The sequence below is a fragment of the Vombatus ursinus genome, unplaced genomic scaffold (assembly GCF_900497805.2).
Source record: "Vombatus ursinus unplaced genomic scaffold, bare-nosed wombat genome assembly UNPS02004596.1, whole genome shotgun sequence".
NCBI classification, from domain to species: Eukaryota; Metazoa; Chordata; class Mammalia; order Diprotodontia; family Vombatidae; genus Vombatus; species Vombatus ursinus.
The window spans coordinates 5,773,586-5,790,398 of record NW_020944374.1 but is presented as its reverse complement, the minus strand read 5'-3'; the positions used below and the strand labels follow the sequence as shown (position 1 = coordinate 5,790,398).

Here is a 16,813-nt window from a genome sequence, read left to right as displayed (position 1 = left end):
CTTCCTTCCTTCCTTCCTTCCTTCCTTCCTTCCTTCCTTCCCTAATGTGAAGCACACAGTCATCTCCTGAGTGAGGGTGGCAGGCTGAGTGAGCCAGCCTCCTGGTCCCTGTGGTTGCTGTCTCCCTGGTCCCCTGATTCTCCAACTGCAAAGAAGATTCCTTACCTGAGGCCCACCTGTAACTGCCTAATTTCTAAGCTTTCCCAACAGCCATGCAGAAATATGTGCATGTTTTAATTAAAAAGACCCCAAACCAATTAAGATAAAACATCTTGGTGACTGTAAAATTCATAGACATAAATTGTTTTTTTTCCCCCAGAGGGGGTTGAAAAAGTAAAATCTCCTTTCTTGTTTAATTAAAAAATGAAACAAGGCATCTTTTGAAGGTGACAGACAAACCCCCTGAAACTGCTGCGAAGACCTCAGATTCCTGTTTGTCTCCAAACCCCCTGCCTGGCCCTGACACTCCTCTGGGCGTGGCCTAATCAGGGCAATAGATGACTCCATTGGGTTATATGAGGGGCCCCAAGAGCTCTATCCACTGCCCCCCAGTATCTTACTCATTAGCCCATAATACTGCTTGTAATTTCCATATATAAAGATCAAATCCTTTGTGCTACTGCATTGAGTTTCCTGAAGGCCCCTGCCAAAATGCAAATAAATCTGGCTGTAAGTACTCAGTTCTCTTGTTATCAACCATAGGGTCACCCTTAGGGTGACTTAATTTGTCATGAATTAGTAAACTAAGTCATCTGAGGGGATGGGACTCAGGTGAAGAAAATTATAACAGTGGAAGAGAAAGACAGTGGTGTCAGAGCAGGCCCTGCCTAGGTAGGGCGTTCTCAGGAAATGGGAATTAGCCCCTTCCCTGTAGCTTCTACCCACTAGTAGAGACAGTTGAGTCTTCAGAATAAAACTCTCAGACACTAGTCTGGGATCAGTTCTCATTAGGGGCTACTAGCCCATTGCTTAACCCGGTAAGACCAGCCTTGATGGCATCTTGTCACAAAAAAGATCATCACACGGTGGCCAGTGGAACCCTTCCCCCAGAATCCCTACTCTTCAGACACAGAAATGAGATGCCAGCCCAGTCTCGGAGGTGTTGACTCAGGGACACACAAACAGTGGCATAGAAGAACAAGGCCCACATGGCTACCAGATACCACAGGACCTGGATGGACTCTAAGACACCTTCCACTTCTAAATCTGGGTCCTCAGGTGGGTCACCTAACCTACTCTATAAGACACAAAGGTTGGACTAGATCAGAGGCATTAAACGTGTGGCCCTGGCCACACGTGGTCCACAACACTCTCAAATGTGGCCGAACCAGATTCCCAAGTCAGTCCTATGTGATTCTAATGTGTTGTTATATTAATAAAATACATACATACATATGTATATATATGTATATGTATGTGTAGGTATATATACACACATACATACATACACATATACATATATATACATATATATATATATATGTATATATGAACATATGTGGTATCCTAAGTTAGTATTTCCCCACAGAGTTTCTTATGTATGGTTTAATAGGCCCTGTTACTATTTGAGTTTGATGTCACTGGCCTACATGGCTGCAAAGATTCCTTCCAGGTCCAGATATTTCACCCTAGGACTCAGTCCTTAAGAGTAGGTATTATAAGGCCTTCTCTATAACTATATTATAAGGGTTTTCCCACAAACTAGAGAAAAGTCTATGGTAGGGGTACCAGGCAGGAGCAATGGGTGTGTTCAGAGCAGAGAGCCTGTCATAGGAGTGTGTAGGTCCTGACTCTTAACAGAGATCTATCTGTCAGACAGTCACGATGACCTTGGGGAAGTCCTTTCCCCTCTATAGGTCTCGGTTTCTTCCTTTGTAAAATGAATGGGTTGGGGTACTCCTGGGGTGGTAGGTCCTGAGAGAGACACCAAGGCAGCAATCACTTCCCAGCAAGGTCTTAGAGCCCAATATTCAGTGGCAAGTTCTGCCTACGGAAAGACCAGGACAGAGGCCTGAGGAAATCAGGCCTTCCTCTATGACTATGGCTTTGGATATGTTTCTCACTGCATGGGATTTTTGTCTTCAGCCCTCTGCATGTCAGTAGAAAATGAAAGCTTGTTTTTCTGTCTACCCATTTGAATTCCCGTTGTGTTTCAAGGTTGTTTTTCTTTTTTGGGGGGGTAGGGTGGGGTTAGGGGAGGGCAGCTTAGTGTTTCTATCTTAGGAAGGTTAGTGGAAAGAGCACTGGATTTGGAGTCAAAGGCCCTGGGTTCAAATCCAGACTTCGCTACTCGCCAGCTGTTAGACTTTCCTCTCTGGGCCTCATTTTCTTCCTCTGTAACAAGAGGATCTTGAACTAGATGATCTATTTCTAAGGTCTCTTCTAGCTCTAAATATTATACCAAGGTCAGGAAGGCTTTGCTGCTTCCTGGAGGGTGTGGTAACTTCTCTTCAGGCATGGCTGCTGTCTGTATGCCCAGGGAGGCTTCTGGCTGACTCCCTGGTTCTCTGGGGCCTAGCTATGAAAGAGCTGGGAAGCTGGGAAAGCTGATATTCCCATGGGATTTGGTAGGAGAACAGGGAAAGCAACTGTCTCATGGGTGAGAAGGGGACCACCAATGGGGATGAGAAGAAACCCCCCCAAGACCACCCGTGGTTTCACAAATCTGCCAAGGGCTATCGAGAGCCCCGCCATGGGGATGAGGATGTACAATCCAATTCTGACAACCCAGCTCCCTTCCCCCCTCTTCCTGGTAAAAACTGGCTGTCCAATCAATAAAAATGAATAATTTAAATTCAATATCCTTCTGTCAGCATCAATAATACTTTGGTGAATGATGTACTCCTATGGTAATTCAATTTGTCAGTGGCTGTCACACTGTTGCATGACAGTCTGCTCAAGATGTAAACTTAATTTATTTGAGGCCATAGCTACCAGTTCCATTGACAGGTTTTATCTTTAAAAGTATTGATTCCCCCCCAGAAAATATCTCCTCTATATTTGTGTTTATTGAATAAATAGGTAGCTGTCTGACTAAGACAACCTGGGAAGAGGAAGGAGACTTTTCCCACTTGGTCTACAAGCTGACCCTTTACGGATTGTGCCTTGAGGGGGATCGCCGAGGTAGGCTCTGTTCTAAGTTCTCCTCTCCTTAATGAGAAGTTCATATGCCGTTAGCTGAAAACAGAGCTCGTTAAATCATGGGAGCTTGAGATCCCAGAAGCGGAGCTGGAAGAGATTGTAGAGACCATCTCATCCAACCCTCCCATTTTCCAGATAAGGAAATAGAGGCCAAGAGACTTGCTCAAGGTCACGCAGGTAGTAAGTGATAGACTCAAGACTGGAACTCAGATCCTGTGACTTGATGTTCATTACTCCCTCCAATGCCACAGTTACAATTTGAAGGAACCCACTGTGAAAGCAGGGACTGGAGGGGGAGAGTGAAAAATGCTGAGGAGGCTTCAGTTGATTCAGCGGTTCTGCCTGTGGGACCTGGACCAAGTCCCTTCCCCTGACTGGGTCTCATTTCCAGCTCCTTCACTTACCGTTCCCTCCTGGGTTTCTTTTCTAAAAAAATTTTGAGGATAAAATGAGATAAGAAAAATGCATAGCACAGTGCCTGGTATATAGTTGGTGTCTAATAAATGATTATTTCCTTCTATTCCCTTCCCTTTGTTCTTTTTAAGAGATGTTGTGAGGATAACATGAGATACTATTTGTAAAGTGTTTAGTACGCAGCCTGACAAACAGTAGGTGTGTAATAAATGCTTGTTCCCTGACCTTCCTTTCTCTTTTCTCTTTTGTAGAAATGTTGTGAGGATAAAATGATAAAATATAAGTAAAAGGCTTAGCCCAGAGTCTTAGCATGTAGTTGGCATCTAATAAATGTTTCCTTCTACGTCGTTCCCTTTTCTGTTTTCTAGAAATGTTGTACTAAAATGAGATACTATTTGTAAAGCGCTTAGCACAGTGCCTGGCACATAATAAGGGCATAATAAACACTTTCATCTCTCCCTTCCCCATCATCTTTGTAATCATGTTATAGAAAAAAAGTGAAATATTTATCAAGTGTTTAGCACAGCGCTTGGCACATCATAGGTTTCCGATAAATGTTTGCTCCCTTCAATATCCCCTTCTCTTTGTAAAGATGTTTTTCTCTTTATTTTATTTTTTCTCAATTACATGTAAAATTTTTTTAAACATTAGTTTTTAAAAAGTTTGAGTTCCAGGGGCAGCTAGGTGGCACAGTGGATAGAGCATTGGCCCTGGAGTCAGAAGGACCAGAGTTCAAATCCAGCCTCAGACACATGACACATACTAGTTGTCTGACCCTGGGCAAGTCACTTAACCCCATTGCCTAGAAAAAAAAACCCAAAAAAACAAAAAAGTTTGAGTTCCAAATTCTCTTCCTCCCTCTCTCCTTCCTTGAGAAGGCAAGCAATTTGATATAAATTATACATTTGAAATCCTGCAAAACATATTTCCATATTAGCCATGTTGCAAAAGAAAACACAGACCAAAATAAAACCCAAGAAAAATAAAGAAAGTAAAAAAGTATGCTTCAATCTTCATTTAGACGCCATCTGTTCTTTCCCAGGAGACGGCTAGCATTTTTCATCATGGGTACTTTGAAATTGTCTTAGATCGTTGTCTTGCTCAGAATAGCTAAGTTATTCACAGTTGATCATCGTACAGTATTGCTTTTATTGTGTACAATGTTCTGATTCTGCTCACTTCATTTTGCATCAGTTCATGTAAGTCTTACCAAGTTTTTTTGACACCATCCTGCTCATCATTTCTTTTTTCTTTTTTTTTTTTTTGTGAGGCAATTGAGGTTAAGTGACTTGCCCAGGATCACACAGCCAGTAAGTGTCAAGTGTCTGAGGCTGGATTTGAACTCGGGTCCTCCTGACTCCAGGGCCAGTGCACTATCTGCTGCGCCCCCTAGCTGCCCCAGTCATCACTTCTTAGAGCACAATAGCATTCCATCACAATTATATATCACACCTTGTTCAGCCTTTCCCCAATTGATGGGCATCCCCTCAATTTCCAATTCTTTGCCACCACAAAAAGAGCTGCTATAAATATTTTTGTATATATAGGTCCTTTTCCTTTTTCTTTGATCTCTTTGGGGTACACACCTAGTAGTGTTAGTGCTAGGTCAAAGGGTATGCATGGTTTGGGCATAGCTCCAAATTGTTCTTCAGAATGGTTGGAGCAGTTTACAATTCTACCGACAATGTTTTTTATTGTCCCAGTTTTCCCACATCCTCTCCAACACTTGTTTTCCTTTTCTGTCACATTAGCTAATCTGATAGGTGTGAGATAGTACCTCAGAGTTGTTTTAATTTGCATTTCTCTAATCAATAGTGATTTAGAACATTTTTCATATAACTATAGCTAGCTTTGATTTCTTCATCTGAAAACTGCATGTTCATATCCTTTGACCATCAATTGGAGAATCACCCATATTCTTATAAATTTGACTCAGTTCTCTATATATTTGAGAAATGAAGCCTGTATCAGAGAAACTTGGTGTAAATCTACCCCCACTCCCAGTTTCCTGCTTTCCTTTTAATCTTGGCTGCATTGGTTTTGTTTGTGTTAGCCTTTTTTAATTTAATGTAATCAAAATAATCCATTTACATCCTGTAATGCTCTCCATCTCTTGTTTAGTCATAAATTCTTCTCTTATTCATAGATCTGGCAAGTAAAATTTTCTATGCTCCCCTAGTTTCCTTATGATGTCTTTGTTTATGTCTAAATTACATACTCATTTTGACCTTATCTTGGTATATAGTGTGAATGTTGGTCTTTACCTAGATTCTGCCAAATTGCTTTCCAGCTTTCCCAGCAGTTTTTGTCCCAAATACTTTGATCTTTGGGTTTATCACACACTAGATTACTTATGGCCATTTCGTACAGTGTAGGAAATCCATTTCACAAAAGAGAAGGAAAGGAAAGGAAACAAGTATTTATTTAAGCACATGTTATTTGCTAGGCACTGTGCCAAGTACCTTACAAAATATGATCTTATTTTATCTTCAAAGCATCTTCACAAAGAAAAGGGGATATTAAGAGGAAAAGCATTTATTGGACACCTACCGTGTGTCAGGCAGTGCAGTGAACACTTTAGAGATGTTACTTCTTTTCATCCTCCAAACATCTCTAGAAAAGAGAAAAGGGAAGGAAATAGATGAGAACATGCATTTATTAGGCACCAACTATATGTGAAGTCCTATGCTAAGCACTTTACAAACTCTTTATCATTTTATACTCACAACATCTTTATGAAAGAGAAAAAAAGACAGGAAATGAAGGGAACAGTCATTTATTAGACACCAACTATATGCTAGCCGTGGTGCTATGCCTTTTAGTCATATTTTATCATTTTATCCTCACAGCATCTTTATAAAAGAGAAAAGGCAAGTGAAGGGAAAGAAACAAGCATTTATTAGGCACATAAAAATTTTATAGATATCTCATTTTTTTCTTGCACAACATCACTACAAAGATGTTGGGGACAGGAACTGGAAAAGTGCTGATTTAGCTCTTAAAATATGCCAGGCTCTATGCTAAGCACTTTATAGATACTTATTCATTTTATCCTCTCAACAGCTCTAGAAAAGAGAAAAAGGAAGAAAATAAATGGGAATACGCACTTATTAGATACCAACTACATGCCATGCCTGATGTTAATCACATCACAGATTATTTATCCTCTCAATATCTCTATAAAGGAGAAAAGAGAAGGGAAGGGAACACACATTTATTATGCACCCACTATATGCCAGGCAGATGTTATCTCATTTTATCTTTAAAACATCTTTATAAAAAATGTGAAAGAAGGTAGCCTAGCCCTCCCAGATCTCAAACTGTATTACAAAGCAGTAATCATGAAAACAATCTGGGACTGGCTAAGAAATAGAGTGGTGTATAAAATGATAAACTATCTGGAAATTGCTTAACTTAGGGCCTGGCACACAGTTGGTGTCTAATAGATGTTTATTCTCATCTATTTCCTTCCCTTTTCTCTTTTCCAGAGATCTTTTGAGGATAAAAAGAGGTAACCTCAGGAAATGTTTAGTACACTGCCTGGCACAAAGTAGATGCCTGACAAATCTCGTTCTCTTCCGTATCTCCTTCTTTTTGTAAAGATGTTTTGAACATAAAATGAGTTCATTTCATTAAACTATTTAGTACATTGCCTTGCTCATAGTGGGGGTGCTTCTAAATGCTTTTCCCTTCTCTTCTTTTCCCTTTTTTTCTTTGGTTGAGATACTGTGAGAATAAAATAAAAAAAATTAGTCAAGTGCTTATCACAGGCCTTGCACAAAGATGGTGTCTAATAAATGCATATTTCCTACAATTCCTTTCCTTTTTCATTTTTATAAAAATGTTTTGGATATAAAATTACATCATATATGTCCTGGCATATAGTTGGTGTCTAATAAGTGCTTATTTCCTTCTCTCCTCTCTTTTTATAGATATTTTGAGGATAAAATGAGATAATATCTCTAAAGTCTTTAGCACAATGCCTGGCACACAGTAAGAGCATAATAAATGCTTGTTTCCTACCCTTCTATTATTTTTTTTCTCATTAGTTGAGATGTTCTGAGGATAAAATGACAAAATATGAGTAAAGGACTTAGTATAGTTACTTGCACATAGTAGGTGCCTAAAAGTGATTGTTCCCTTCATACCTCTTTCTCCTTATAAAGATGTTTTGAAGATAAAATGAGATAATATTTGTAAAGAGTTTAGCACAGTCCCTGGCACATAGGAGATGCTTAATAAATGCTTGTTTTATTCCCTTCCCCTTTCTCTTTCATGGAGATGTTGTGAGGATAAAATGATAAAATATCAGTAAAGTCCTTACCATAGGGCCTAGAACACAGCTGGTGTCTAATAAATGTTCATTGTCTTCTATTTTTCCTTCCTGTCTTTTCTAGAGATGTTTTAAGTAAAAAATGAGATAGCTGTAAAATGTTTCCCATAGTGCCCAGCTACATAATAAGAGCATGATAAATATTTCTTTCCTACCCTTCTGTTCTCTTTTCTCTTTGGTAGAGATGTTCTGAGGACAAAATGATAAAATATGAGAAGAGGGCTTAGTCTGGTTCCTGGAATACAGTAGGGGCCTAATAAATGTTTGTTCCCCTTATACCTCCTTCTCTTTATAAAGATACTTTGAACATAAAATGAGATAATATTTGTAAAGAGTTTATCATGGTCCTTGGCACATAATAGGTGCCTAATAAATGCTTTTTTCCTTCCCTTTCCTCCCCTTTTCTCTTTCATGGAGATGCCGATAAAATATCTGTAAATTACTCAGCATAGAACTTAGCATACAGTTCATGTCTAATAAGTGCTTACCACCACATATTTCCTTACCTTTTCTCTTTTATAGAGAGATTTTGAGGATAAAATGAGATAATATCAGCAGAGTACTTAACAAACTGCTTGGTCAAAAGTAGTTGCCTGCTTACTAGCCGTGTGACCCTGGGCAAGTCACTTAACCCCAACTGCCTAAAACAAAACAAAAGAGTAGTTGCCTAATAAATGTTTGTTTTCTTTCTTTTTTGTTGATATCATTTAGTTGCATCTGACTCTTTGTGACCCCATTTGGAGTTTTCTTGGCAGAGATACTGGAGCGGTTTGCCATTTCCTTCTCCAGCTCATTTTACAGATGACGAAACTGAGGCAAATAGGGTGGAGTGACTTGCCCAGGGTCACACAGCTAACAACTGTCTGAGGCCAGATTTGAACTCAGGTCTTCCTGACTCCAAGCCCAGTGCTCTACCCACTGCACTGCCTAGCTGTCTGTTTCCTTCCTTAACCCCTTTTCTTTGTTAAGATGTTTTGAAGATAAAAAGAAATTATATTTGTAAAGTGTTTAACAAACTGCCTAGCACATAGTGGGTGCCTAATATATGCTTGTTCCTTTCCCTTAGCTTCTCCTTTCTCTTTTGTAGAGATGTTGTGAGGATAAAGTGATACAATAGGAGTAAAGGAGTGGCCATAGTGCCTTGCGTATAGTTGGTGTCTAATGAGTGCTTGCTTCCTTCTTTTCCCTTCTCTGTTTCCTCTTGTAGAGATGTTTTGAGGATTAAATGAGAAAACACCTATAAAGTGCATTGTACAGTGCCTGACACATAGAACGTGTCTAATAAATACTTGTTCCTTTCTCTTCTCATCCTTCTTCTCTTTTGTAGAGATGCAGTGAGGATAAAATGATAAAAATATTTGTAAAGTATTTAGCATAGGACCTGGAATATAATGGGTGTCTAATAAGTGCATATTCTCATTTACTTTCTTCTCTTTTCTCTTTTCTATAGCTGTTTTGAGGATAAAGAGTGATATCCATAGAGTGTTTACCACACAGCCTGGCATATAGCAGGTGTCCAATACATACTTGTTTCCTTCCATGCCCTTTAGTTTTTGTAAAGATGTTTGGAAGATAAAAGAGATGCTATTTGTAAATATTTAGCAAACTGCTTGGCATGTAGTGCATGTGTAATAAATGCTTCTCGCCTCCCCTCCCTTCCCCTCCCCTCCCTTCCCCTCCCCTCTCTTCTCCCCTCCCCTCCCTTCCCCTCCTCCTCCTTTCCCTCTCTTCCCTTCCTTTTCCCTCCCCTCCCCTCCCTTTCCCTCCTTTCCCTTTTCCCTCCTCCTCCTTTCCCTCCCTTCTCCTCCCCTCCCCTCCCTTTCCCTCCTTTCTCCTTCCCCTCCTCCTCCTTTCCCTCTCTTCCCTTCCTTTTCCCTCCTCCCCCTCCCCTCTCTCCCCTCCCTTTCCCTCCCCTCCCCTCCATTCCCCTTCCCTTCCTTCTCTTCTCTAGAGATGTGATGGAAAATGAGATAATATTTGCAAAGTGCTTAGCACAGTGCCTGGCACATAGTATGAGGCTAATAAGTATTTTTCTCTGTCCCTTCCTTTGTAGTGTATGTTCTTATGTAGCGATGTGTGGAAAAATGAGTGATCTATAAAGTTTTGAGCACAGTGCTTGGCGCATAGTAGCTACCTAATGCATATTTGTTTCTTTCCCTCCCTTCTTCTTCTCTTTTGTAGAGATATTGTGAGGATCAAATGATAAACATATCCACAGAGTGCTTTGTAAACTTCCTGGCATATGGTTGGTGTCTAATAAGTACTTGTTCCCATCTATTCTCTTCCTTCTCTTTTCTAGAGATGTTGTAAAGATAAAAATCAGATCATCTCTGTAAAGCACTAGCATAACACAGTGCCTGGCACATAGTAGGTGGCTAATAAATGCATTTCCCTTTCCTTCCATGTCCTCTCTGTAGCTATTTTGTTAGGATAAAGTGAGCGATCACCAGTGAAGTGTTTAGCACAGTGCCTAGCCCATATGAGTTGCCTGCTAAATCTTTCCTTCCCTGTTTTCTATTTTTTTTGAGATGTTGTGAAGATGAAATGATCTAATAAATCTCAGTCATTTAGCACAGTGTCTGGCACATTGTAAAAACCTATTAATTGCTTTTTTTTTCCTTTCCTTCCCCTTCTTTGTGCTATTGTGGGGGGGGGGGGATGAGACCATATCTTTAAAGTATTTAGCACAGTTGCTGACACATTTTTTTTCAGTTCAGTTGTGTCCCCACTCTCTGTGACCCCATTTGGAGTTTTTCTTGGCAGATACTGGAGTGGTTTGCCATTTTCTTTTCCAGTTGAGGAAACTGAGGCAAACAAGGTAAAGTGACTTGCCCAGGGTTACTCAGCTAGTAAGTGTCTTAGAACAGATTTGAACCCAGGTCCTCCTGACTTCAGCCCAGCCTCTATCCACTGCACCACCTAGCCACCCTCCAGTTGGTACCTATTTAACGCTTATTCTTTTCCTTTCCTTTTCCCTTTCTCTTTTGCAGCGATGCTGTGAGGATAAAATGAAATAGTATCTATAAACTGCTTAGTCACTGTGTCTGGCACAAAATAAGAGCCTAAGAAATGCATGTTCCCTTCCCTTCTTTCCTGTTCTCTTTTGTAGACCAAGGTCAGTGTGATGGAAAGTGGAGCAGGTAGACAGCCTGGGTTCAAATCTTCCCTCTTTGCTAAATCCTTTTCTATCATAGGTCACAGTTTCTTTTCCCACAAAATGAGGAGCTTGGCTTACTGATATCTCTCCTATCCAGGGTGTTATAACTGTCTGTGGTGGTGATGTGGTGAAGTCAGGAAATCTGGCCTCTCATCCTGCCTATGCTATTTACTATTTGTGTGATCTTGTCTCTGATCCTCAGTTTCCTTGTCTGTTCCCTTGGGGAATAGGGGGATGGGTGGGCCCATGCTAGTTAAGTTCTTCCAGATTTTTTTTTTCTAGTAACCAAATATGAAATGGATGTTAAGAAATATCCAAGGAGATTGTGGGTCAACTTGCCTGTTTCTTCCCAGATCTCAGGGCAGTTTGCTGTTGATTATTCCTTAGCTTTGCCCTTTGCCAAGTATTCTCGTTTATATGAGGGGGAAGCTGTGGATAGTGCCAACCATACAACTCTACTCCTGCCCCCATCCACATGCAACACCCTCCCCTCTGCTCCCTCCTTTGCTGTATTGAATCACGTCTGACAACAAGTTAGATCTAAAGAAATTTAATAGAACTGGCCAAAGAAGCATTGTAAACATTCACACAAAAACGTTAGCAGACTTTCTTTGCCGGACAGGAATCTGGTGACGGACTTGGCAGGAGAAGTGCGATGGTTCTTGGCACAGCTGAATCCCTCTGGGTCTTTCACTGGTGCTGCTGGTGACCTCTTGAAGTCGGACATCACTGCCATCTGGGTTCGGTCTCTCCAGGTGCTGCAAATCTTGGGGGGCAAACTGGTCAAATAAGACTATACTAGAGTACCAAGCTACTGGCACGGGAGGTTGGCATACCCCACTCTATCTATATTCAAAAGAGACTTAGAAGCAATATAGTTTAAAAGCACACAGATTTCAGGAAAGTGGAGAAGGGTTCCTTCCACGGAGCCTCTTTGTTCACTGCTCACCTTCCAGAAACAAACATGGTGAAACTTCATTCTCCCCCACCTCCCATTGCCTCCCATCTGCCCCTGCCCAACGTTTTTTGGAGATGGTTTGTAGGGGCATTGCATTTCTGTTAAGATTGGCAAAGAAAGAACAGAAAAGCCCTGCACATCTAGCCTTTGTGAGAAGTTAGGCTAATGTAGGTGACAAGCAGGGTAGATTTTTTATCTCAGTTATACAAGAATAGAGAAATGCAAGAACAGAATTTTTCTTCCCTTTTCATATCAAACACCTAAAACAACTATTTGTTCTATAACTTGTCTTCAAACACTATTCCTAGGAATTCTTCTATTGTAAAACCCCAAATAAGGAAGAGAAGCCTTGGCAACGCTATACTACATACTACTCCAGAATTGGAGGGTTTACTTCTCTTTTCTCATCCTGTTTCACCCCTCCACCTTTCCCCAGCCCCTCTTCCCCCCCATTCAGTTTGGGCTGCTGTACTTCTGGCAATATCAGCCAGAACTGTGCAAAATGCAATCCCTGTCCAAGTCAGGGTGAGGGGAGAGAAGAAAAGGAAAGGAAAGGAAAGGAAAGGAAAGGAAAGGAAAGGAAAGGAAAGGAAAGGAAAGGAAAGGAAAGGAAGGAGAAGAAAAGAAAGGAAACCATAGGACTGGGGGGATGGGAGGAGCTGGAAAAGGATAATGTCCAAGGAACAAAATCAAAAAACAGTTTGAGACCTTTCCCACAGAGTTGTCTCTGGGGTCAGGGGTCAGTTATTGTCCAAATTGATGACAGTAGGATCTTCAGAACCCTCACTGGGGGTTCAAGTCCATGTCTGCAAATCTTCAGCAAAATCAAAATCAAATGCAGAAATTTAAAAAAAATGCAAAAGCTCGTGCACCAAAACAAAACAAAATGATCTTCTTGCTTCCCCCCCCACAAAAAAAAAAAAACTTTTCTGGACTGGAGATGAAACTATGAGTATATAGTTCTTGAAATTAATTTGTTGATTCTTTATGAAGTCCATTTATTTTCAGTTGTCTGTTTCTCTTTGAATGACTGTATAGAAAAAACAGAACTCTTCTCTTCAAATTTTTTGAATGCTGCAAACAGATTCTGAATAGGAAGCCTATCTTTGGACCTTTATGGTGCTGAATGGTCCATGGACTCATCATAAGTGATTACTCTTTTGGGATCTTGCTTCTGTCTATCCAGGATAGATTTAATTTCAGTCATGTGGTATTCAACAGCAGCCCTGGCATCAAATGACTCCCGGGCATTTTTCTGCTCTGAATCTTCCAAGGTGGAGTCAGGGAGAGTGCTTATGGGAAGAGGCTCTGTATTGTCCATCTTGTAATTATTGGGGAGAACTGTGAATGCCTTATGGTTCTTGGGGTTTGCTTGCTGTATGTGATCATCTCTAAAAATAGACTCCAGCATTAATGCTTTGCTCTCTCCTATTGGGACTGGTGGTTTTATGATGTCCCCCAAAGCTGGAGGGCCAAGCCATTTGCTCCAATTGTAGACTTCGGGAAACAAGACATACTCAGGTACACAGGGGCTTTCACTGGTCTCCTGGGAAGCCAGAGAATTGGGATACTCGTGTGGTGGTGGCGACTGTATGACTTCTGGATCTGGTGCTATCCCTTGGGCAATCTCAGGGCTGATGCTTGGCTCAGTGATAAATGATAAACCCCACTCATTTTGGAAGATCTTCTTCAGCATTTGGGTTTGTGTCTGGGGGGGCATGATGTTTGGCGTCAGGCCCGTGAGTGCAGCTGGCACATTTGAGGACCAGGTAAAGAGACTTGGCTCTACAGGTGGGCAGTTTGGATTCACTTTGTGGATCACTGACTTGGTGCTAGAAGAAGGACGCCTGATCAGGCGGGCTTCCAATGGCAACACCTGGTTACTATCAGCCTTCATGCTTTTTTCAGGCCCGTTAGCAAAATCCAGAGAATTCGCTGGCTTTAAGGCAGACATAGGGCTTTGGGTCAGCCAGTGGCTGGGGGACCCTGTGATAGCAGATGATAAAGACAGTGCTGCTATGGGATCTGGTGACAATTCTGACTCTGAGCATGACTCTAGGCATATAGGAGGGCTCTGAACCCTGTATAGATTTTGCTTAACTTTGCTGGCATAAGTGACTTTGGGAACATTGCTGTTGTTTATTGAGAAAATCGTGGGGTGGTTGAACAGACTCCATGCTTCCTCTTTGGGGACAACAGGAGCTGTGGGCACAATTTTGGGCCCCGGGTCCACCTTTGAATTGTTCAGGTCAGGTTTGGTATCAAAGGCCTTCTCCTGCATGTGCCCAGGCCCAGGTTTACCACGGCCTGCCCGTACTGCCCACCTCTCAGAGTTCCAGACAGACTTTGGTCCAACTACTTTGATGTCACTTTGGCCATTAGAATAAAGTTTGGGGTTCTCAAAACTCTGCTGTAAGTTGGGGACCCTGGGGGCTGGGGTTACCATTTTGAACCCCATTAAATTAAAGTTTTCCTCAGACCTAGTCATATTGTACTTGGCCTTCTGTTTCTTAGGGATGATATAGCCTTCCTCAGATCCACTGCTATCCTTATCTGGCTCTCTGTCCTTGTGCTCATTAGTGAATGAATCAGAAGGCTTGGGTTTGACTCCATTTGAAATAACTGCTGTAGCCTGCTCTGTGGGGGGCTTGTCCGCTAGAGGCTTCTGCTTTTTGTCCTTATACTTATTTTCACTGAGATTCTTGGTTCTAATTTCTGTTTCCGCAAGGATGCTGGCCTTTATGTTGGGGTTCATTTTGAAATCAGGCTCAGCTTTTTGAAGTTCACCATTAAGTTTACAGTCAATGGACTTGGGATGCTGGCTGGAGGCCTGCTTCTTGTTTTCCCCATCATCCATCTTGGATTTCTGTATGGCTTTCCCTGTTTCATTCTGGACCTTGGAATTGCCTTTGGCTTTCTTATTCTGTTTCTGGCCTGATACCCTAGCCTGGGACAGGGTATACTTTCCTTCCATTGCAAGTGGTTAGGCCTTCCTGCTCGGGGAGGTACCACCCAAACCCCTTTCAGTTTTCAGTCTTGAATCTATTTTAAACAAGGAGAAGGCAAAACTCAGAAAAAAGTTCGAGTTGGGGGCAGTAAAACCCCTCCTCCCCATATAGCCTCCCCCTCAAAACTTCCAAGTTAAATCGCAATGAATAGGCCTAAAATGTTACTCACAGCCAGCAGGACTCTCAGACTCAGCTCCTTTTCCACTTCCTCAGTAGGTTCTCCTGCAGGGACAACTAACTTCCTAAAGGTGGCATCAAACCTGTTATTTGAAGTGGGTCCTCCTACTGGAATTCATTAGTAAAGCACCCTGATTCCTCCCCACCCATCTCTCTGCAATCCTTGGAAACAAAGAACAGGCCTCTGAAGCTGTGGGGTTGGGGGTGGGGAAACTGAGGGACAGTAAAAATAAATGATTTGCCCAGGGTTACAAAGGTTGTAAGTGGTGAAGCCAGACTTTCAAACCATGCCTAAATGAGATCATAATTAGATGGATTAGCAGCAATTAACTCTCTGGACTCAAAAAGTAGCAGGTTCAATAGCAAATTATAAGGATATCTGTGGTGGAGTGCCACAGGGATCTGTTAGATCTCTGGCTAATTAACATTTTTATCACTGCCTTGGTTCAAAGCCCAGATTAGCATGCTTCTCAAATTTATAGATGGCTCAAAACTGGCAGGAAAAATGAACACATTGGATCATCAAATTAGGATGCAAAAAAGACTTAATAGGCTAAAGTGCCAAGAATAGGACAATTTTTAATAGGGACAAATGTCTTAAGTTTAGATTAAAAAAAAAACTATACAAGTATAAGATGGGAGAGGCCTGATTAGATATCAGTTTATCCAAAAAGGATCTGGGAGTTTTACAGGACCACAAGCACAAGATGACTCAGCAATAAAATATGATAACTAAAAAAGTAAACTCCATCTTGACCCACATGAGAGAAGTGTAACATCCAGAAATAAAAAAGTGATAGTGGGGGCAGCTAGGTGGCACAGTGGATAGAGCACTGGCCCTGAAGTCAGGAAGACCTGATTTCAAATCTGGTCTCAGACCAAACACTTGACACTTTCTAGCTGTGTGACCCTGGGCAAGTCACTTAACCTCAATTGCCTAAGGAAGAAAGAAAGAAAATTGATAGTCACCCTCTACTTTGCCTTTATCTGGAGTATTGGGTTCAGTTCTGGGCACCATACTTTTAGGAAGTCAGTTAATCAACATTTAGAAAAAATATTGCCAAGGCAAAGAACACCTAGAGGAAAGTAACAAGCATGGTGAGGGACCTTGAAATTATGCCACATGAACATTGATTTTTCCTGAAAAAGAAAAGATTTGAGAGAGGTATATGAAGAAGAAATTGTTCAACCTGAGTTCAATATCCAGAAAAATCTCCAAGCAATGATCACTGCCCCAAAATACAGTTGACATCTTCTAGACTCAAGCTATGAGACCCTGGACAAGTCACTTGGACAATCTCTTTATGCCTTGGTTTCCTTATTTACAAAATGAAGAGGGTTGGACCTCATGGCCTCAAAGGCCCCTTCCACCTCTGGGCATGTTTCCTTTGTGGGTACAGGTTAGATTAAATGGCCACTGAGGTCCCTTCTGATCCCCTAATTCTGTGATTTAGCAGAGGCAGCTAGGTGGCACAATGGATAGAACACTGAGCCCAGAGTCAGAAAGACCTGAGTTCAAATCCAATTTTAGACACTCCTTAGCTATGAGACCCTGGGCAAATCATTTAACTGCTGCCTGACTCAGTTTTCTCATCTGTAAAATGGAGACAATAATAGCACATTCT

The 16,813-nt window shown here is 41.4% G+C and overlaps 1 protein-coding gene across 1 annotated transcript in view; it reads right to left on the bottom strand.

Annotated features, from left to right (window-relative positions):
- LOC114025327 (nuclear fragile X mental retardation-interacting protein 2-like) overlaps positions 1–14,860 on the bottom strand; it is an 18,776-nt gene extending 3,916 nt beyond the window's left edge. The window contains exons 1-2 of the mRNA XM_027838734.1: positions 13,529–14,860; positions 11,684–11,824 (exon numbers count right to left, since the gene is read on the bottom strand). Coding sequence (XP_027694535.1) covers positions 11,684–11,824; positions 13,529–14,860 — 1,473 coding nt within the window. The remainder of the gene's footprint in view (positions 1–11,683; positions 11,825–13,528) is intronic.
- Between the last annotated feature and the right edge of the window lie 1,953 nt (positions 14,861–16,813).